Source organism: Falco naumanni, chromosome 5 (genome assembly GCF_017639655.2).
Source record: "Falco naumanni isolate bFalNau1 chromosome 5, bFalNau1.pat, whole genome shotgun sequence".
Classification (NCBI taxonomy): Eukaryota; Metazoa; Chordata; class Aves; order Falconiformes; family Falconidae; genus Falco; species Falco naumanni.
In genome coordinates this window covers 4012713-4036023 of record NC_054058.1, presented here as the reverse complement: position 1 = coordinate 4036023, position 23311 = coordinate 4012713, and the positions used below count along the sequence as shown (strand labels likewise).

The 23311-nt window shown below is 44.5% G+C and overlaps 1 protein-coding gene across 3 annotated transcripts in view; it reads right to left on the bottom strand.

Annotated features, from left to right (window-relative positions):
* B4GALT4 (beta-1,4-galactosyltransferase 4) overlaps positions 1-23311 on the bottom strand; it is a 34498-nt gene that overhangs the window by 10529 nt on the left and 658 nt on the right. For 2 of the 3 annotated variants that reach the window (XM_040594514.1, XM_040594512.1), the window contains exons 2-3: positions 5263-5739; positions 3442-3674 (exon numbers count right to left, since the gene is read on the bottom strand). In XM_040594514.1, coding sequence (XP_040450448.1) covers positions 3442-3674; positions 5263-5530 — 501 coding nt within the window. In that variant the 5' untranslated portion in view covers positions 5531-5739. Of the gene's footprint in view, positions 1-3441; positions 3675-5262; positions 5740-9456; positions 9571-23311 lie in introns of all 3 variants that reach the window. The other variant, XM_040594513.1, reaches the window with a different exon arrangement.

Genomic DNA, 23311 nt, shown 5'->3' with positions numbered 1-23311 from the left:
AAGAATAAAAAAGCGATTTTCAAGAGAAAGGGGTCATTTGCTAGAAGGCCCCTGGACTGAAAGAGGCTTCATGGAAGATGAGAAAGAAGCTGGCCTCCCCAGACTGAGAGCAAGCTATCCACAGGGAAAAGCAGTTGTACACAAAACATGTTTTACTGTTCTAAAAAGTAACACTTTGCACTGAAAAAGCCATTTGTTCACCATCACTAAGAGCCATCTGCTCCTACACAAAGATGATTTATGGCTCCATACCTGCAGTTAGGGAAATACAGCCCAGCGCCCACTCTGAGAAATTAAGAGAGGGATAATCAGTTGCTTCCATTCTGAGTCAGGGAAGGAATTTTCAAAGAAAAATTTAAGTGTGATTCACCCAAAATCTATGACATCAAATTTCTGAGTGGGTTCTTTGTTTGGCTAGTGGTTTTGGTTTTAAGTGTCCTGTATATCCGTCAGATAATCTTCTCCTGATGATGAAAACACACATTACTGACTGAACAGAAGGATTCAGATGACCCGTAAAGAACATGCAGCAAATTTCACTTGTATTGGGTACCAAACACAGCCTAGTTCGGCAACAGCATCCGCAATTTGCTGCAATTCTGCCTCCCCATTGTCAGCCACTACAGCCCACTTCTGGCACAAAGGTAGCCAAGCAACAGCTACAATTGCTTTCCTGGGGCATTTTCAATGCCAAACCCCATGCTGAACAAACAGCAAAGTTTACTCTCATCTTTTATTGAGGACAGAATTATCCTTGTTTCTATGGTAGAAGGACACTGACCGCAAAACAAGCTTACATTGGGAAAGAAATTATTTACCCTTTCGGAATTTCAATCACATTTTTCAGCACTATACTCTTCTCTGCACGAATGTGCACACAATTGTGTGCAGAGAAACATGATTTTCAAGATGTTACAAGCAGCCCATAAAGAAGAGAACAGGAGTATGGCCTTCAATGGCTCACAGAGAAAAAAAACACACCACAGAAGGCCCATTTCTTAATCTTCCTCCAAAAGTAAGTCTGCGTATTTTAATATTAAAGTCCTGGTTTTACCTATTTCTTCCCTCAAAAGATACTTAAAACAACTAATGACATCACAAACAGAGAGTGAAAATGGATTTTCCATAAGAGTTTTTGTTAGACCCACCTTCTAGTCTTTGGATATGCTTATATACACGGAAAGGCTAAGCAGAAGCTTCCCATCCTCCAAGTAAAAACTCTGATAGAACAAGTCCAGACTCGACACTACTGCTCACATCAGGCAGAACTTTCATACTTCTGTATTACTTTTTGCTAACATGACAACGGCCATTCCCCACCGCACATATTTAAATAAAGAACACATGCCCATGTCCCAATGATTTAGTGCTAACCACTGCGTGCTAGCTGGAGTGAGTCATTAGATGTACAATTACAGTACATACTAATGCAGAAGAAAAGCCTCAGTTTTTTCCACTCTACAGGCCACATGATGACTCTAAACAATGAAAGAACAGTCTATTCCAACTGAAAGTATATATCCTGCCATGACAGTTCGCTACTCTTCTGTGCCACCGAACAAAAGCATAAGCTTTCACCTAGAATGCACTGCCTCACGCTCGTTAATTGACTCTAGCCTCTTTAGAGAAGGGAAAATTACATTAATTTACCATCTTTTTTCTCCTGCTGTCTGAAGAGCCTGTTTAGATTCAAAGCAGAACGTAGTAACAGTAGAAGAAAGGAAACACAATTTAAAAAAAAAAAAAAAAATCAAGAAAAGATATTACCAAAAAACCACAAACTATACTGCTTTTAGGTCATGCAGCTAGGCACACGTGATGAGTGGCACTCCTCAGGGATCAGTACTGGGAACGGAGCTGTTTAACATCTTTGTCACGACACGGACCGTGGGACTGAGTGCACTCTGAGCAAGTCTGCTGATGATACCAAGCTGTGCAGCGCGGTCACACGCTGGAGGGAAGGGATGATGTACAGAGGGACCTTGATAGGCTTGAGAGGTGAGCCTGTGTGAAGTTCAGCAAGGCCAAGTGCAAGGTCCTGCACCGGGGTCAGGTCAATCCCAGGTGCAAATCCAGGCTGTGTGGAGAACGGACTGAAAGCAGCCCTGAGGAAGACCTGGGGGTGTTCATGGACACAAAGCTCAACACGGCCCAGAATGTGCGCTCAGAGCCCAGAAGGCCAACTGCACCCCAGGCTGCATCAAAAGCAGCATGGCCAGCAGGTCAAGGGAGGTGATTCTCCCCCTCTATTCCACTCTTGTGAGACCCCACCTGCAGTGCTGTGTTTGGCTCTGGGGCCCCCAACATAAGAAGGACATGGACCTGTTGGAGCGAGCCCAGAGGAGACCACGAAGGTGATCAGAGGGCTGCAGCACCTGTGAAGACAGGCTGAGAGAGTTGGGGTTGTTCAGACTGGAGAAGAGAAGGCTCCAGGGAGACCTCACAGCAGCCTGCCAGTGCCTAACGGGAGCCAACGAGAAAGCTGGAGAGGGGCTTCTTGCAGGGGCACGTAGTGATCGGACAAGGGGGAACAGCTTTAAGCTGAAAGAGGGTAGATTTAGAGCAGGTGTTAGGAAGACATTCTTTACTGTGAGGGCAGTGAGGCACTGGCACAGGCTGCCCAGAGCAGCTGTGGATGCCCCGTCCTGGAAGTGTTCCAGGTCAGGTTGGACGAGACTTTGTGCAACCTGCTCTAGTGGAAGGTGTCCCTGCACACGGGAAGGGTATTGAAACTAGAGGATCTTTAAGGTCCCTTCCAACCAACCCATTCTGTGATACTATGACTAGAACATAAGCACCACTATAGATGAAAGACAACATGGCACAAGTCTGTACGCTCAAATTTTATCCCCTTATTCAGCAGAGCTAGGAAGAATGCAAATAGAGAAATAAATCTTTCAGGAACCAAGTGCTCTGCCATGACTACTTCTTCCCACAGCCCTTACTTGGCAAGTAAAGCACCTATAAGCAATAGCTGCCAGGTTTAGTTTGAGACAGCAGAAGTACAACCGCATGATACACGCAGCTTACTAAGCACAACAGGCAGCAAGCAGATGGGAGAGAAGAGCTAAATAGGAACTGAGGCCTTTGATCCAAACAACTCCAAATTCAAAGACCAAAACCATGTCAGCCTAGTTAGTATGTGTATACTACAAGAGAAGTGAGTTGAATCAGTAATGCAAAAGATGCTTACCTTGAATGCTAACTCAGAAACAGTAAGTTATTTAGACACCAGTTAACACTTCCCAGCTTTGCTAACAGCAGCTGAGACCCTGTAGTGCTACCAACAAAGGCTGCACGCACCCCTGCAAACCTCGACGAGTGTTCAAAGCAGGCTTGGAGGGCCAACGTCAGACAGCAGAGGGAGCATCATGCCTCTCCTTGGACTGCAGAGCACTGACAGCATCCCCACCTAAACGCGTCTCTGCACAGTTGCCTCACCTGGTGAATAACGTAGATGCCATAGTCCAGCTGCTGCCGTTGCAGGAAGGGGTGGAGGTGCTCCAGGAGGTACAGCAGGTGCTTCTCTCGATTGCGGTGTGGGATGAGAATGGCCACATGCTGTAATGCTGAGCACTCCGTAGGGTGATACCGGCCCTCAGCTACCTGAGGGTTCTCCTTCTGCACTTCTTCTAGCGTGAGAGATGCTTTGAAGGTGAGTTTGCTGGCACCTCCTGTAGAAGAAGCACAAGAAGCTTTCCCGAGTCATTTCTGATTGTGGCTACTCCAGTCACCTAATGAGGTGCTCTGCAACCAGTGTAAGAAACCCAGGTGCAAGCCCCAGTCGCTTTCCTTGCCTTTCCAAGAAAAAAACCAGTAGTGCTACAAGGGTATTATGCAGGCAGTGGAACGAGAGAGCATTGAGCATTCAGTTGCTTAAACTGCTTATAGAGTAGTGATGATAAAATATACTAAAAAATAATAACAATCAGAAGTTCCACCCTCCTGCAGGAGGATTGGCTAGAAACAGCTACCAGGGCAAAGCAGAAGAGAGGGAAGTGGAAAGAGACACAAGACTGTGGTCATGAGAAGTCATCTTTACAAAGCATGAACAAAAGCATCACAGGCTTAAGGCTATAAATTTGTAAGATAAAATGTACCAAGGCTTTCTGTAGCTAAATGAAATTTTCATCACTTCTGCACTGAGCTACCATTCCAGCCCCTCCAGATTCCATGAAAGAGAACAAAGCTGGCAACTGTGACAGCTACAGCCACAGTGCATGAAGCAAGTAAGTCTTGGGGGCAGGGGCTGGCGTGTGCAGCTAGACAGCAGCCTTTTGGACTACACTGGGGAAGAATCCAGCTTCCCAACCAAATCCCTAACCAGGTTCACAAAAAGGAAGAGGAAGACAACAATGACATGATACTGCAAAGCAGAAGTCTGGTACTGCTATCAATACCAAGAAAAAAAAATTAAAAAAAACACGCCAAAACCCCCACACGCAAACAGTGGGCTAATAAAAATGGCCAAACCAAGGAAAGAGTCACCTGTTTGAACCTCCATCATAAGTAGTGCTAACCCCAATGCAGCTGTGAAGTCCTTCAGTTGTCAAGATAGAGAGACAAAAGTACATCTAACAGTGAAAAGGCAAAAAAACGAGGAAGAATGAAAAGAGTAGATATAGTTTAATAAAAAAAAAAGCAAAAGTTGCGCACACAAGCAAGTCAAAAAGAGAATTTCATTCCTTACTTCCCATGGGCAGGCAGATGCCTAGCCATATCCTGGGAAGCAGGGTTTCAGCACATACAGCAGTTGTTGGGAAGACAAACACTGTAACCATGAACACCCCTCCCTTCCTCCTTTCCCTGAGCTTTTATTCTGAGCACGACAAATGGTATGGTCATATGGTATGGAATATCCCTTCAGTTAGTTGGGGTCAGCTGTCCCATCTACATCCACTCCCAACCTCTTACCCACACCACCCAGCCCACCAGATTTTAGGGGGCCAGGAAAGAGAGAAACAAAGCCTCAACAGTGTACAAACACCGTTCAGCAGTAGCCAAGTCCCTGGTGTGTTCCCAACGCTGTTTTAGCCACAAATGAGAAGCACAGCACCATACAGACCATCCCAGTCTGACCCAGCACAGGCACTCTGTGCTGCAAGTTGCTTCCTCACCCAGAAGTGCTTACTGCAACTGGCTGCATAGTATTTATTTCACAGGAAAAGTGTCCAGCTGTAAAAAGGCTAGTAAGAAAACCAAGTCAGCAGTACCAAAGCAGATGTAACTTGTTAGAAAGGAGTGGAAAGCACCATCACTTACGCAGATACGGAGACACAGCTGGGCAGTGACCCTGAGACGACTTCACCGTGGAAACTTCCACAATTGATTCGATCTTCTCTTCCTTTTGACCGTCCTCCAGGCTAGTTACCTTTCCGAAATCCTCCACCATGCTCTTAGCTTTAGAAATTTCCTGTCTGGAGTCCACAAAGTAACTGAATGTGGCCCATAGCACCATCAAACACAAAGTGACAAGCACCAACACTTTGAACTTATAGAAGAGGTGGAAGATATACAAGCTTGAGGCCATGGCTCTCCCTGATCCGTAAGCTGCTTCCTTGGCTCTGATGCAGAGGCAGGCCACTGCACACCCAGCAGGGATGAAACCAGAAGTCCCAAGAATGTCACAGTAAGGAATGAAAGCTGGAGGTAGGGAGGGCTGCCGCACTTCCTGCAGCTTTACAATTCATGGAGCCATGGTGCTGTTTGCTCTTCAAACGTCAGAAAATGTGACTTAACCTAAAAAAAAAAAAAAAAGTTAGTTCCTACTGCTCTCCGCTGCTGTACCTTCAGAGATATTGTGAAAACAGACTATGACAAAACATGAAAGGAACAGCAAGTATGAACTACTGCTTGCAAAGTACAACACTGAGCTTTGGTCCTAGCTCAACCACAAACCAGCTGCATGATTTTAGGCAAATCACTTTCCTGCTTCGTATTCCGCTCCCACTTCCCCACCCCCCACCCCCAGATCAGAAAGCACAGTCACTACCCCACGTCACGTCTGTGTACAGTGCCTGGCAATACACAGGCTTTACTACTGCTATTCATACCAAAATTAACAGCAGCTGCAAGGCAAGAGATTCTGCTGGCTATGAGTAAAGTTAGCTCCCCCCACCAAAATGAAAACCGTATGAATCTCTACAGAATTAATCTGTTTTCTTCTGAAAGAGTATTACTGATGCTACGTTGCTCTGCACAACGCAGTGTGAACCCCACAATACCTGACTGGCAACAGAAGTTGTTCCTCTGTACCTGCTGCCTGCCTGTCCCACCCTGCGGATCTTTGCCCAGTATCCCCCTCTCAATGCTGCTGCAGGAGGCAAATCTTCCTGCTTTTCAAGGGAAAGGTTCAGTTTTTCAGTGTTAGGTCTGTGAGGATCCACTACTTTGTTTTCCTGCCCTCTTTCAAGAGCTCCGTTTTCACACAGCCTTTCACTGCCATCATACTATAGTTGCCATGCTAATACTTTTGTCTGTTATTATTATCTCATAGCAGAGAAAGAATGAAATTTTAATAACAGTTTTGATATGGAAAACACACAAGAAAATTGCCATCTGTGAGAAGAACAAGGACTGAGGCTAAGCGAAGGGGATTAAAGACAATGCACATGAAACTGGCTGGATCAGAGAACATACACACAGAAGGTTATTTTATACCAGCCTTCAAAATATACAAGAGACCCTGGGGAGATACTGCAGGCAGAAGGAATACTTTAACTCCACACTCCCACTAGTTCAGCCCAGGTGTCTTCTGGAAAAGTTTGCCGATGTATGCGGGACCAGACCTAGGACTGGCAAAATGAACTAGTCAACATACAGCCTGAGCTCCTGAGGGTTCGTTGGGAATGAGAGCTGCTATCCCTGCCGGCCGCACTATGTGGAGTGGCTGACCTGCTCTCTCCATCCACACGCAATGCACAGTGCTGCTCTACGGAAGCCATGGTTTTCAGTGACCTTACCACTAACAGGGAAGGATCTCCACATCCACTTCAACCACAGAGACAGATAATAGAAAAAAAAAAAAAAAAAAAGAATATAAAAAAAAAAGAATAATAAAAAAAAAAAAGAATAAAAAAAAAAAAGAGGGGCTACATCAGAGAAGAGAATATTACATGGAAAGGAGGGGGGAAAATGGGGGGGGGGGGCAGGGGAAGAGAGGAAGAGGTTCTTGCGGGGAAAGCCATGCAGTCATATTAATAACCACAGTTTTTGAGGGGTTTGGCTAGGGCTTTTTTCCACCCCATCTTGTCTTCCAAGAACACAAGGATAGAATCACCAAAACAAACACAAAAGGAAGCCTGAGCTCCTATCAGTCCTCTCCATGGCTCCCCGCCCTGGAGGCATTTTCCAGTGAATTCTTTCAGCTCTTAGATGGATTACACTGGAGACCACATGGATATCTGCCTCACTGCTTTAAAATACACACCAAAATTAGCTTAGTGCTCTCATTTCCACCCTTTCCCTTGATTCTCCACAAAGGAAACCATCAGAATAGCCTGTAAGGTATTGATAGTATGGGTCTGCTACTCTCCAAAGGAAACGTAAGAACGAACAGAACTAGTTTTTCTTCTGTTGATACCTATTTGAGGTTAAACGTTAAGCCACTGAGGTGCTGGAGCACGTCCAAAGAAGAGCAACAAAGCTGGTGAAGGGTCCAGAGAACAAGTCCTGTGAGGAGCAGCTGAGGGAACTGGGGGTGTTTAGCCTGGACAAAAGGAGGCTCAGGGGAGACCTGATCATTCTCTACAACCACCTGAAAGGAGGCTGTAGCAAGGTGGGAATCAATCTTTATTCCCAAGTAACAAGCAATAGGATGAGACGAAACAGTCTCAAATTACACCAAGGGAGGTTTAGATTGATTATTAGGAAAACTTTTTTCACCAAAAGGGTTGTCAAGCACTGAAACAGGCTGCCCAGGGATATGGTTGAATTACCATCCCTGGAAATATGCAAAAGACATGTAGATGTGGCACTTAGGGACATGGCTTAATGGTGGGCTTGGCAGTGCTAGGTTTTTGGTTGGGCTCTGTAGTCTTTTCCAAATAAACCAGTTGTATGATTAGCTCTGTTGTCAGAACAAAAAAAACATCCACAACAGAGCAACACTTATCCAACAAACCTACAAAACAAGGAAGTCTACACAGTTCAGGACAGCTATATACATCTAATTAAAAAAAAATAAAAATCAAGAGGATCTGCAAATCTAAGCTGCATGCTGATATTACAAACAGAGTAGAAAGTAGTGTGTGCTAAAGAACTGGAGAGCAACTTTGAAGAGTAGTCAGTAACATATTTCACAGATATAGTAAGCTCAACAACTTGTTTCCAAAGGTAATTATTTTATAATGCTAAGAGGTGTAAAACAGTATCCAGCATCTGCATTACCCAACAGAACAAATGTAGACTTCAGACCCAAATGCAAGCAAACGTCAGTCCTCGGTTACAAAAATCTTCACACTCACTTAGCATACCTCCTTGGTGTATTTACTTACATACCAGGGTAAAACCATACCTCTATCATTTCTCTCTCCTATAAAACCAACACTGACAACAGAAGAGCAAACTAGAAACTTTCACTGTTCAGAGCTGTTCAATGAATTTTTACCACATGATTAGCTGGCAGGTCTCACATACTGCCTTCTCACACACCCAGGGCACTGCCCTCGCTGCTGACAGCTACCCCAACAAGCCATGTTTCTGCAAACACTCAATACTCCTCTCACCACAACCCTGGCACAAGCAACATTCAACACCATGCTACGTACCACCGCCACTTGGGCAGGCACAATACAACCTCCTATTAAAAACAGACATATGAAATAGTAAGGTCTTAGAACCACCACACACACCCCAGAGGAAGCCCACCCCATGTATTTTAGCCCATGCTTTCTGACAATCTGCTACAGATGCCAGATGCTGCTACTCCTGGGCAGCGTGCCTGTGAGCCCGTCTGCACCAGCCCACCCGGCAGCCCAATTCTCTTTCTGGTACCTGTCACACAACCTGTTACTTACAGCACAGGGTACGACACATGCTGACCGAGCGCTGGAGAGGGTACCAATGTCACCGTGAAAACAATTCTCAAGCATCTTTCTGCAGTGCTCAACAACTTTATCTTGAGTATTACAAATTAATCTGGACTGGAATGCAACCAGATGGAGACATTAACAGTGATTAATATAGTCACATAGATACCCCAAAGCCTGGAGATCAATGCAAGAACAGCAAGGATTTGCCCCCCCTTAATAAGGGCACGCAAACCTTCTTTTGACCTAGCAACCTTCCTACAGGTTCTGGGTTTTGTAAGCAACCATCCCCACACAGCCTTGGTGGCATTCAGAACAGAATTCATCAACCCAGAGAGACGAGGGAGATGGCAGCAATGGAGGGGGAATCTCCAGCTTCTCCTCAAGGGGGAGATCTGACAGCTCAGTTCTACAAAAGCTTCATTACCTTTCAAAAAGCGTGATGATCCCGTGGATTTTAAAACCAGAGGCTGAAATGGAACCTTCACTCTACTCTCCTCTGTACTAAGACTGACTACAGTCAATCATCATCTCTGGAGTCCTGCAAGATCAGGATCTTCATAAGCCCCAAATACTGAAAAAAGAAAGTGGTTAAAAGAAACTGAAGTACTCCTGCAGTTGCTGTCAGTAACCAATGCTATTTATTCTGACAGCCTTTATTCTGCTTTTCTTCATAACAGCTGCAGGTTATAGCTTGAAGTACTGAAACAATATACAAAACACACTACTGAGAATGTGGGCAGATGGGGGCAAGGGGACAGAGATATGAAAAAGCACCAGGAAAACAGGGAAGAAAAAAAATCTAAATTAAGGACAGAGAATAAAAGCACAAAGACAGGTGGATTCACTTTTCAGCAAACAGGACATTCCAGTTCACCCAGGGAAACAGATGAGAGCAATCACTGTTTTACAGTTAAGAAAAATTAATCAAGAAATTTTAAGTGGACTCAAGCAGAAAAAGGATTAAATCCAGTTTAAAATCTCCCCGTGTTTCTAAGAATCTCAATTCAATCAGCCTCTGCAACAGGTGTGGAAGAAAAGACCTCAACAGGAAAATAAAAGTAAGTAGAAGGAAACTAAATGGGAAAACTGCATGAAAAGAGAAGACAAAAATGCTGAAATTCTCAATGAATATGATTTGTTTCAGCAGTGAATTTTACTTATGTTCTGCTGACTCTTGCTGGCAGACATGCCATAACAATATAAAATCAGCCATGGTGCCCTAAGAGGTGACAGCAGAACTATCTCATTGATACACTTTGAGTTAAATAGTTGCAGGTTTTAGCTCAATTAACGAGCAGTAAACAAGGTAACATTTGATTTTAACTATTGCTAGCTGAAACATCAGTGCATGCCTTTCAGCCCAGCATGACTTCCCAGTTAGCTGTCATACCAAGGAAAGACACCTGTAGGACAGAAGTGATTCTGAACTGCAGCTTTGTCCAAACTTCAGCTCACGTGATTAGGACTGATTCACAACTGCAGAAACCGAGGAAGTAATGGTCCAAAATTCTTCACCCTATTATCTCACTGTATATCATCACCAAAACAATAAGGATTCAAATAAAAGAGAAAATATCCACCATCCCCCGCCTTTGCAACGGTTGCATACAGGAAATCAGTAATAAACTGTATGAACAATCTGAGAACAGTAAACACTGTGCACCCCATGGGTAATATTAGCCTGTAATTACTAAATCAAAGACCTTGTAATTTCCTTATCTAAACTCTACTTGCAGGTTTCTAAAGAATAACTTAAATTGCTGCCTTTCATAACCTCTCAGTTACCACACAGCATTCAGCAGGTGAAGCACTCCCCCCGAGGGGGGTAACCTCTTCACAATAAACCAACAGTATCCACTGCACCAGGTGGGTGCGTGAGGAGGGAACTTCCTTCACCACCCAATCCAAATGTGTTCCAGATTAACCTGGGCTGAAATGGACAAAGTTCAGTATCTTACCTTAACGTGCAAAGAATGATTATCAACAGACAGTTGCTAAAAATCAATTTATTAAACTCATAGCCTCCCACTTTATCAGAAGTGGACTTCATTCTTTAAAAAGTTACGACAGCTGCTTACCTCTGATGCACAGGCTAGTGCAGATGGGCTGTCCCCCATAAGGAATTCATAAGAAATTGCCAGGGTACAAGGATGTCAAATTATGACCATAAACCCTGAACTTCCTGCACCAACCTTATTTCTACCCTCTTCCCCTCCTATTCAATTAGGTGAAATATCACACGTGCCAGTTTCTTTTGTCAGCTTTGCAGGATTCCTTTATAAGCAGATGTTACTGAAAGCTCACAGTACTTGCCTCTGACAAATACTCAGACCATACTACTGTCAGCGTGAATTATTTCCCATGTTAACTAAAACCACCTCTCCTCTGAGTCCCATGGCAGCAACAGAATGTTGCTCTTACTTAAAATACACTTGAGCACTTCAGAGCAGCATAAATATGCATGCATGATCACAATAATTAGTCACTTTCAACTCATCACAACACACACGCAGAAGGGCCTAATTCATGTTTCATAAACTTGCAGTTCGGTATTTTGATGTTTTGGAGACTACAGTACGTATTTCAAAATGTGGAAAGCATGATGATATTTTGGGTATTCTAAATTGAAAAATATACATTACTCAATTTACCCATAAGTTGACCTTACATTATTACTTCAAAGGTTAAAAGCGATGGGGGGGGGGGTGTGTCTGAGACACCAGAATGGCATGTGCACAGAAAGGCACATCTGATTCTACGAACAAATGATGAAATACTGTACCCTCATGAAGGAAACTAAAACCCAGTGAAGAGCTGGCACTATTATGACTACCACCACAGATGGAGAACTTGTGAACGAACTTATGACAGTAACTGGAAATAAAAGGACAAGCAAAAGGTTAAACCTCAGTAAAAACTTGCCTGTCAGAGAAACAGAAGGAAAACCTGATCATCGTCATTCCTCTGGAGGGTGTTGCTTTACTATTTCATGCTAAGGGCTCTTAATTTGGAAAACTTATCTTTCACCAGCAAGCTTGAAATATCTAGGCTGCTACGTCAGGCAGCTAACCCAGCGTCAAAAATGCCAGGATCTGGGCCTTGTTAAAGAAGAAAAAATAAAAAACGTTAGGCCTAGGGACTGCTGTTAAAAAGCCACACTTGGACAAGCAGTATAAAAGCCAGAGTACATGCATCCATAAAATCATTATTAATGGAACATCCTTAATAAAATACAGACTAGAGCAGTCATGCAGAATCTACCCCGAGCTTAATAAAGCCCAACAGTCATTCTACAATTCACATGAAACAGCGGAGCAGGTGCTTTGCACTTCGTAATTCCAATTAGAGAAAATTAAACCCTTACCAATTAAGTACAGGTTGAGGATACACAAATCACAGTCACAGAATGGCTGAGGTTAGAAGGGACCTCTAGGCCACCTGGTCCAACCCTCCTGCTCAAGCAGGGTCACCTGAAGCCAGCTGCCCATATCCAAAAGCCATCTGGACACGGTTATCTCCAAAGATGGAGACTCTGCAGCCTCCCTGGGCAACCTGTGCAGGGCTCAGTGATCCTCACAGTAAAGCGTTTCCTGATATTCAGACAGAACCTCCTGCATTTCAGCTTGTCCCCATTGCTTCTGGTCCTGTCACCGGGTGCTGCTGAGAAGAGCCTGGCTCCCTCCTCTTTGCACTGTCCCTTCAGGTATTTGTACACATTGGGAAGTTCCTCCCCGAGCCTTCTCTGCTCCAGGCTGAACAGTCCCAGTCTCTCAGCCCTTCCTCACAGGGGAGATGCTCTAGTCCCTTCACCATCTTCATGGCCCACCGTTGGGCTCTCTTCAGCATGTCCACCCCTCTTGTACTAAGAAGCCCAGAAATGGACACAGGACTCCAGGTGTGGCCTCACCAATGCCAGTAGAAGGGAAGGATCACCTCCCTTGACCTGCTGGCATGTGCCTTCTTTGTCACAAGGGCACACTGCTCGCTCACATTCAGCTTGGTGCCACCACCGCAAAGTCCTTTTCTGGCAAATTTGGTTCCCAGCAAAAAAGTTGCCAGCACGTAACGGTACTTGGGGTTGTTCTTCCCTCTGGAAAGCAGCACGACCCTCTGGCATACCTGCCACTCCTCACAATTCGGTGCAGTCTGCAGACTTGCTGAGGGCACACTCTGCCCCATCACCCAGATCATTAATGATGATGTTAAACAGGACTGGGCCCTGCACTGACCCCTGGGGTACACCACTAGTTACTGGCCTCCAACTAGACTTCATGCTGCTGGTGACCACCTTCTGGGCCCAGCCTTTCAGTCAGTTTTCAGTCCACCACACTATCTGCTTATCCAGCTCATACACCAACATCTTGTCTATGAGAACCTTACAGGAGAGAGCATCAAAGGCCTTCCTGAAGTTCAGGTACACAATATCCACTGTTCTGCTGCAATGGAAAGACTGGCCTGGTAGACAAGAGAAGTTTATCAAGTTGGTCAAGCATGACTTCCCCTCGGCAAATCCATGCTGATTACTCCCGATGACTTTTTTGTCCTTTAAGTGCCTGGAAATGGCTTCCAGGACTAGAAGGTTCACCACCCTCCAAGGAATCAAGGTGGCCTATAGTTCCCTGGCTTGTACTTCTTGCCCTTCCTGAGGATATCGGTGACATTTGCTTTCCCCAAGTCTTCAGGTGCTTCTCCCAGTTGCCATGATTGATCAAACATTACCAAGACCAGCCCCGCATTGACATCAGCCAGCTCCCTCGGTACTCATGGGTGCATCCCATCATGGCCCATGGACCTACATATGTCCAGGTTCCCTGACCTCTTAAGTAATCCTCTTCCACCAAGGATACATCTTTCTTACTCCAGCCTTTTGCCCTAGTTTCTGGGACCTGGGAATCCCTTTAGTAAAGACTGAGGCAAAGCAGCCGTTCAATAGCTCAGCCTTTTCCATGTCCTGAGACGAGTTCCCCGTCTCATTGAGCAACGGCCCCACATTTTCACTTGTTTTCCTTTTGTTACGTATGTACTTATAAAGGCTGTTCTTGTCATCTCGGATATCCCTAAATCATGGCTGATATACTGGTCGGGGGATGAAAAACGATCACCCAGTTAGACATTAAAACATGTGCAAACAATAATTCAATCAGAAATTTGACACTAAAAAAATGTTGTTACAAACAATACTGGAAATGTGGTTCTTCCTTTGTCTATACTTCAGGGCAACTAACCTTTCAACATGGGTGAGAAAATGTCTGTGGTGCAACTAAACTCTTCTCATAGCTCTCAAACCTGACTCTAGCTAGATCTGGCCTCCAAAAGGTACAAAGAAACTTTCCCAGGAACATAAAGCGCAACTCTTTTTGTGAAATAAATTATCAATGAAGCATAACCAAACCTAGTTTAGAAATTTACAGCTGACTAAAAGGGCATAGCACTTCAGGCCACAAGGTTAAAAACACCTCAGTACCCATTTCAAAATCCATGGGGAAAAAAAAACCAGAAAAAAAAGCATTAGTTATCCAAATATGACATCAATCAGAACTCCGAAATCTATGAAAAATGAGAAAGGTCTCCATTTATATGTAGACATACTCATATCTAGACAGACACTGCAAACTTATTTTAAATAGATCCGTGATCACACTGAGGCACATAAATACTGCATGATCTGTGTTCCCCAGCATTGTATCCGTACCAGTAACTGTCCCTGTCCTCTGCAGCTTGTCCGCCAACTCCAGTTCTGCAGCCTGCTATGTTTTTTTGAAACACATGCCAAATCCTACTTGCTTGCTCCAAGGTTCCTTAGCACTGTTTAGAACAGGCCACCTGCAGAACCGATCAGAATCGCAGTGCTGTATGACCCCTCCATGAACGGGGGGGTCAGTTCTGATCTTTGAACCTGTTGGCATGAACACAAAGCCCTGACTTGCCCCTCTCCATCCAGGAAGCCCAAAACAGTGAGCAAGGTTCCAGCATGGACAAGACTTCTTCCAAAGGAAACTAGGAAGACCAGAACCCCCAGCGATTTTCATTCAGGGTTTTGCCAACAGAGAAATACACACGCGTTGGAGTCTGACATGCTGTGCAAGCACAGAGCAAGCGAGCAACATACATACAAGCTGGCTCCCCACGTAAGGGCTGCAGGGGTCAATCTACCCACTTGCCTAGCACTTGCCTAGCAGCCCGATCGAAGCCACTAGCATGATAAAGCTTAGAGATACCCAGAAATTCTAGACTAAAGGCTGTTCTTTTTCATCTAAGCAAAATTCCTAGATAGATGAAGACAGTACCAGCAGGAAGACTGGTTGCTGGTAGCCCTGATCTAGGTATTAGTGAAGGAAAGTAACCTTATAAACAAGATTTGGTATGTAATTGGAGTTGATAAAAACTCATTATTTTCCAAAGATTTACTTTCCCCCCCCGATACATTTTTAGAATTAAGTTGTAATGACAACTACGCTGAAGCCTAGACTCACATGACTACTTACCAAAAAAAGTTGCATTCAGCAGTATAAATGATCAGTAACAACACATTGCCCAAATTTTATTTTTCATGTGTTTGTATCTATTAACAATTCACACTGAATGGAACATCTGCAGGACAGCTCCAGAGAGATACTTCCATCTGATGCATGGAAAATTAATTTTTAACTTACACAAACTAATTATCTGACTCTACCTGTTTCGCACTGCACAGTAAAGACAGGTCTCCTATCATGCAGAATTTTCCAGAAGCCCCTGCAACTTCCTCAAGCTCACACGCAAATTCCACAGACAGCAGAACAGGTTTAGCAGCAAAAAGGATTCACTTCCACCTAACTTTGAAAATCCTCCTAAATTCAAGCAGGAAATGAAGCATGAAAATGTTCCTTGGGACTGCTTTTATCAGCTCTGTACTATGCAGACTATTATTGAGTATTTTATCTAGGCCAAAATCAAAAGCAGCAATGGGCTAGCTCTGGGAGTATCAAGAAGTATAGCAATCTTCCTCATTAAATCATCCATGAAAGAATTAAATTCTTGACAACATACAAGGTAGAAAGATCACTGTACAGCATCAGCTTCTCTACGCAAGACAGTTCAAGTCCTTAAATTTTACAAGCTAAACCTGCTTTTTTCACAGGCATTTCCTTCTTTTAAACAGATTAGTTTTTTAGCGGGGCATTAAGCTAAGTTTTTAAACACCTCTCTTACACAACACTTCTATGATCCTATTACCTCTTCCTATTAAAAAAAAAACCAAACACCAACTGCGCTGAGAAATAGTGAAGTCACCGGCTATTAAAAAAACCTCAACTAACAAAACAAAAGTAACCCAATCCTCAGACAAACACGCTTTCCACTTCTCCGGATTTCAAGCCAAATGAAGCAAGCACATTAAACCACTGCCTGCTGCTGCCACATCCCTCCCTGCTGCAGAGCAGTCACTCCAAGTACGGAGAGCGCCACGCAAGCGGCAGACACTTTTCATCCAGGAAACCCCACACCATAAAGAGATCTCTGTTACCTCTCACGTGCTACAGGAAAGCGCTGAAAACTTGCAGGATGATATGTAAAAAAAATAAATAATTAAAAGAACGAAAGAAAAAAACCACCATGTCCCGCTTTTCCCCAGCACTGAGGGGCTCCCTTAGTGCTATCGCACACATCCCTCCCCGGGCTCACCTCGCAGCCAGGCCGGCAGACAGCCTCTCTCCTCTCCTCCCCGCACAGCAAAACCAACGCAGGGGCACTCAGGCACATTTTGACAGAGCACTGTGCCAGCTGAAATCCTGCATACATCATTACTGGAATAAACCATCCCATTAGAAACAAAAGGCACAAGCCTTTACTGCTAAAAGCAAACCACAATTTCTAACGGAGAGCACTTTTGGCATCTGCTCCAGTTGGAGATTTTTAATGTTAGACACGCCATTCTCCTGCGTAGATCAAGCTGTTCACCCTCTTGTCCATACCTGTGGAGAAGTCGAGGTGCTACCACTGCGCTCCTCTCCGTTATCAGCCGGCATACCTGCTGCTGACAGTGCCACCACAGACAGAAGCGTGGACTTTATGCAAGGGTGTTTCAACCAGCCTGGCTTACCGACCAGTCTTTTCACCAAAGGTAACTTAGTACTACAAGGTTGTCCCTCAGTGGTGCTTCTTCTACCACTCTGCCCCACAACGCTCTTCTAGCAATCGCACAGAATCAGCAGGATTGAAACAACGAAGGTGTCTCTCTGCCCATCTGGGGCTCTCCCAGGCTGCCAGGGCAGCAGCACCACCACGTTAGCCGTGCTGGCTGAGCTCTGCTCTGGCACACTGCTGCCAGGAAGAATTTTCTTGCCAACCCACCTGAGCCTCCTCCCTAGCTGCTATATATTAAGCTGACAAACACACTTCCTTCAGTAGAGTCCCACCTACATTTGAGGTATTTTTAAGCACACCCGTGTCAGGGGTGAGGTAGGATTTTCTCATACAGACAGGAGGAGACCTGAGTGCACACAGGACACACGGCTAAGACTGACTGTGTTAGAGGTGGGGAAAGGATTGGTACAGCCTCATGACACGTGTTCATCTCCTGTAACTCACACCTCTTTGAACTTTGTGCGGTATGTAAATTCCAAGCAAGCAGATATTTCAAAGGAAAAAAGTTTGGGACTACTGTATATTTCAACTGCTCAGCCACATCAAGCCAGACCAGCCTGGATCTCAGTTGTCACTGTGTCACTTTCCACTCCAGTCCCCAAACTACACTTTCTCTGCAGCACCAGCTCTCATGCAAACACAGGGTTAGCCGGATCAGGAGGCAAGCAGCATTTCTAGCAGCCTTCTGTGATCCTCGGTCTACCCTTCCCACTGACGAAGGTCAGAACACCTGATACAGCTACACGCAGAGAAGCTTTCAGTGAAATAGAAACGGTTATTTTAGGAGGATGATGATACACATTTCCAGGCAACAACTGGTAACGCTCTACAAACTGCTCAAACCAGACAATTTTAAAGTGAAACATATGAGTTAAAAAGAAAAAGACCAAGGTATATTTGTGGAGCCCGATTAGAATAACAGCCACTGCCAGCTAAAGCATTCCAGTTGCGTGGAGAATACTAACAGATGGCTGGCTCCACGCTCTTTTCTTGCTATTTATTACTTGATAACCGTTTGATACTCAATGTAAAGAAAAGTACTAACAGCTCCAACTCTCTGAATTACAAACTAAAAAAAGATAAAGAATACATAACACATCAGGAAATAACTGTTGTGGTTTAACCCCAGCCAGCAGCTAAGCACCAGACAACCACTTGCTCACTCCGCCCCCGCAGTGCAACAGAAGAAAGAAATGGAAGTGTAAAAGTGAAAAAAAAAAAAACACAGCTTGAGATTAAGACAGCGTAATGGGCCAGAAAAAGGAAGAAAATACTACTGCTAAGAATAGTAAAAGAATTAGAACATACTAAACAAGTGATTTCTCACCACTCACCGACTGATGCCCAGCCACCTCCCCAGCAGCAGTGCCCAGCCAGCTATCCTCCAGGTTTACACACCTAGCATGACGTCCCACGGTATGGAATACCCCTTTGGGTCAGCTGTCCTGGCTGTACCCCCTCCCAACTCCTTGTGCCCCTCCAGCCTTCTCACTGGCAGCTCACGGGAAGCTGAAAGTCCTTACCTTAGCATAAACATACTTAACACACTGATGGTTTTTAGTTGTTGCTATCTGGATTATTCTCACACTAAATCCAAAACACAACACTATACCAGCTACTAGGAAGAAAATTAACTCTACCCCAGCTGAAACCAGGACAATAACCTAGATATTTAGCTTACATAACTTATTGTCTCCATGTGCGTGGGCATCACGGAAGAAGCGATTGCAACAAACGTAAGTGAGGAAAGGCCTGGCAGGCAAATACAATAGATCCATTTCATACAAAAGGAATATCATAGCAGAAAAGCACTGAAAGAGAACTCTCCATACATCCGTAGCTCCAGCATGCAGGATGGAGAAGAAAATATGAGCACCTCAGTTCCAACTTGCTTCGGTTTATGACAAAAGAGCTCAACAGCTCGCTCCACAGGGAACACACTGGACAAAAAACAGCCCCTGAGTGTTGGTATGAGCGAACTCCATTGTCCTTTGAACGTGTGCCACTGATTTTCTGGCTGCTGGACACTCACCCAGACATTCTCTCACTTCCCCCTTCCCCAACAGGATAGAGGGAGACAAAAAAAGCTCGAGGGCTGAGATAAAGACAGGGAGATCAGTTACCAATTACAATGCAAATGCCTATGCAAGACAGACTCAACTTGGGGAAAATTAATTTATCGCCAATTAAAAATACAGTAGGATTGCGAGACAAAAATGACAACACTTTCGCTCTGCTCCCTTCTTCCCAGGCTCAAATTCACTCCTTCATTCCCACCTCCTCTACTCCCCATCCCACAACAGTGCAGGAAGATGGGGAATAGGGTCAGTCCCTAACAGCTCCTCTCTGACACTCCTTCCTCCTCACACTGATCCCCTGCTTCGGCATGGGTCCTTCCCAGGCAGTACAGTCCCTCAGCAGCTGCTCCAGCACGGGCGCCTTCCACGGGTCAGAGCTCATGCCAGAAAATCTGCTCCTGCGTGGGCTCCTCCACGGGCTGCAGTCCCCGCCAGGAGCCTGCTCCAGCACAAGCTCTCCACGGGCCGCAGCCTTCTTCAGGGCACATCCACCGGCTGTCCCACGGACTGCAGGGTGGGCATCTACCTCAGCACAGTCCCCTCCACAGGCTGCAGGGTGGGTATCTACCCAGCCCCCCGAGTGCCTCCTCCTTCTCCAACCTTGGTGTTCACAGCGCTGTTCCTCACTTCTTCTGTGGTTCTTTCTTTTCTCCTTCTCCTCACATCTCACAGCTGCTGCACAGCATTTCACACTTTGTTAAATGCATTTTCCCCAGCTCTGCTGGTGGGCTCAGCCTTGGCCTGCGGTGGGTCTGTTTTGGGGCTGGCTGGAACTGTGTATTAGCACAGGTACAGCCCCTGGCCTCCTCTCAGAGAGGTCACCCCTGCACCACCACCCCTGCTGCCAACACCTTGCCACCTACACACAATACAGCTTTTCATTAGCTGAAGCGAAATACTGACTTAAAAGTGATTAAAAGACCCGTTGCTTGAGATGCATGGCTTCTTAATGATCACTCATACCTATTTACTCAGAATGTATGCCATTTTCTGACTGCGAGTACAGAGCCCTCTGCACCTTGTACCTCAAGCCACAGCACACACCTGTGAGCTACACCGGTGAGCTTCAACGTCCTCTACTGATTCCCAGAATAGTTACTACACACTTCTACCACCTCAGATTAACCAACTGACACTTTCTGACTGTTCATCTAGACAATCACTGGCATGTGTGGCATAACTATTCCACCACAGCTAAGCAAATCTACCTTGAGTTGGTAGACCAACTCAAGACAACAGTTTCAGCAATGCAGAAGAAATTTCAGTTGACATTTTCACTTAATACAGGGCTCTAGAGAAATCTTGGCTTTAGCATTATTCTGTTTCAGTGCTTTACACTGATCTCAAATATTATATAGTGGATGTACAGCTACTTTTAACATTCCCAGGCAACTTGGTGAGCAAGTTGCAGACATTTTTATATAGTCACTTATAAAACAGAGGCCCAACTCTTGGCAAATACTCAGCACCTAAAACATCACATTAAGATTTCTGAGATTACCAAAGGAAAAGCCTATGCCTTCTTTACTAAGCAAGCACAGAGACTTTGCTTCAAATGACCCAACTTCATTATTAACAAGCACAGGCCAATTGAGCAGGTGCTATTCCAATACTCCAGGTACAGTTTGCACTTCCCCAAGATGTAACAAACTGATTTTACACTAGGAAATGCAATCTAATGTCTCCAGGCCAAGAAACACATTTATGAACAACCTTTCCTCTTACATTGCTACAGCTGAGCCACTGACCTCACTGACACAGCACTGTTAAGACTGAGCACAAAGAGATGGAGCAAGGCATACAGCAAGGAGTATTGGCGAGCCTGTAAGCACCTAACTGCTAACCACAGAAATATCTTTTAAAGAAATACAGCACATTTTAAAAACACCTTCCCCTCCAAGGTCGGTGGAATATCCTGAAAAAGCACATGGTGAACCAGATTTCTGTAAACACAGGAATCTCATGTACAATGGGAAGCCAAGGTCATGATTCAACTCAGCAATGCCCTATCTTTTCCTGGCAGCGGCCGCCTTGCTGGAGTGGCATCAGTCAGTATGGATGTCAGATGTCAGACACCTTGCCACTTTACAAAACAAAAAAAACCAAAAAAAACCCCGCCATTTCTAGCCAAAATTCCTCACTCGCCTCTCTCCTGCACAAAAAATAACATCTGAGAAAAACACTGTATTAAAGTAATTCACATTCTTATTTCAGCTTTAAGTACTTCACAGTACATTTTTTAAACCAAAGTGTCAGCCACATAGCTAAAGCCATACAGGACAGAAGTTGAAGTAGTAAGTATAGACCTGTGGCTACTTAACACACTTCTACTTTTCAGTTTACAAGTATCTATGAACAAAGTTGTAAAAAAAACAAACTAATTGTAGATGTATTATGAAAGCATAACTAAGAACAGAATCCCATTAATTGTTTCTCATTGTCACTCATGCAGTAGTACTTCAGCATAGGAAGCGTACCAAAGACGTTCCAGGTGAAGCTTCCTTAGGCATGAACAGATTTTACTGTTGGGGTTTTTTATTATTATTTTTGCAGTCTTATCTCAATAAGGATTACAAATTGCCAGTGCCTAACGCAGATGTCTATCAAGAAACCACGTAGGCAGCACAACTTTTGTTAAGCTATTAAATGCACAGGACCTTTTCCGTGTTAGAACACAATTTACATTTATGCTGAATTTCCACCAATCTGCAGATAGATTTTTATTCAGGAGAAAAGTTTCAAGTATACAATTTAAGAGCTCTATCTCACATCCTTTGGAAGTGTTATGGCCTAGAACAGGATCTGACAGAATTCAAAACTGTTCCAACAATTCTAGTTCAAAATAGCAGCAAACAATTTTAATCAAATACTTGTGGAAGCAATTCTAAAAACATACCCCTGAGAATTGGGATACTATTAAAACCTTTTTGACAAGCAGCTCAGTAAAATTTTAAGCAATGGGATATAGTGTACCACTCACTCTCACACTGAGTTACTAATCTCTTTCCTTCCCATCTCACCAGAACTTGCTGGGGAGTCTGAAGAACTAACTAGAAGTAAGATGTGATGTGGACTCCTCCTCTCCGACTCCCTCAGGGTTAAAGAGCTCCTGTCCCTCTGCAACCCTCCTCCCTCAAGCAGCAGCAGGGCTTTAGCTCTTTTGGGGAGCAAGAGAGAAGGTGGAGGGGTATGATACTTAAGTCAGAAGCAGAGTAGGGGAAACAGGCTCCTTTCTAACCCTTCACTTCTCTTTACTGTGCAGGTATTGCCACTCCCCAACTCACTGTTAAATAAAATTAGCTGCAAGAGTTCAGAAGTCAACTAGAAGACTGAGGGGCACACAAGATTAGTGCTGCAGATGCCCCACCAGCAAGAGATCCAAAAATTTTGCTATTACTTACAACTGCATACATTTAGTAGCATTATCCTAACAGTTTAAAAGGATTATCTGAGTTACAGCACACGATAACTTTATCTCACAGTTCACTGCCTGACAAATGTTACCCAGCTGCTGCTTGCAGCAGCAGCACTGCATGTATGCTATAAAAATAAATACATCGAGATAACACACTGATAGCTGCAAGGCGTATTAGCTAGAGGTATGCCAAAGCAACTCCAACAGAGGAAGAAAAAAAACCAACACAGAAACACAATACTTATAAACCCCCTAAATATGTTAAAAACTATGAAGAGAGAAAACGATGGAAGCTCTCTCTCACTGTTTTACAATATTTCAATGTCCCATTTAACACACTACAAAAATCTCTGCCTCTGAAGCAAAAACCAGCCAGCCCAGTTGCACACGTGCCTGTGCTCCAGCTTCTCCATGAGCGAAACGGAGAAAACAATACCAAGTACTGAATTTACTTTACTACAAAGCCATTCAAAAGCCGGAGTTAAAATGAAAACACCGGTACACTACATCCATCCTCCGGACTTACGATCTCCGATCCCAATGCAGTAAGTGCTTCCACCTCGTATTTAATTTTTAGACAGGTAACTGCTTCCGACTACACGATGAAATTACGTACCGGCAGACTTTCTGGCAGGATCGCACCCCCGAGCCCTGCCTTCGAT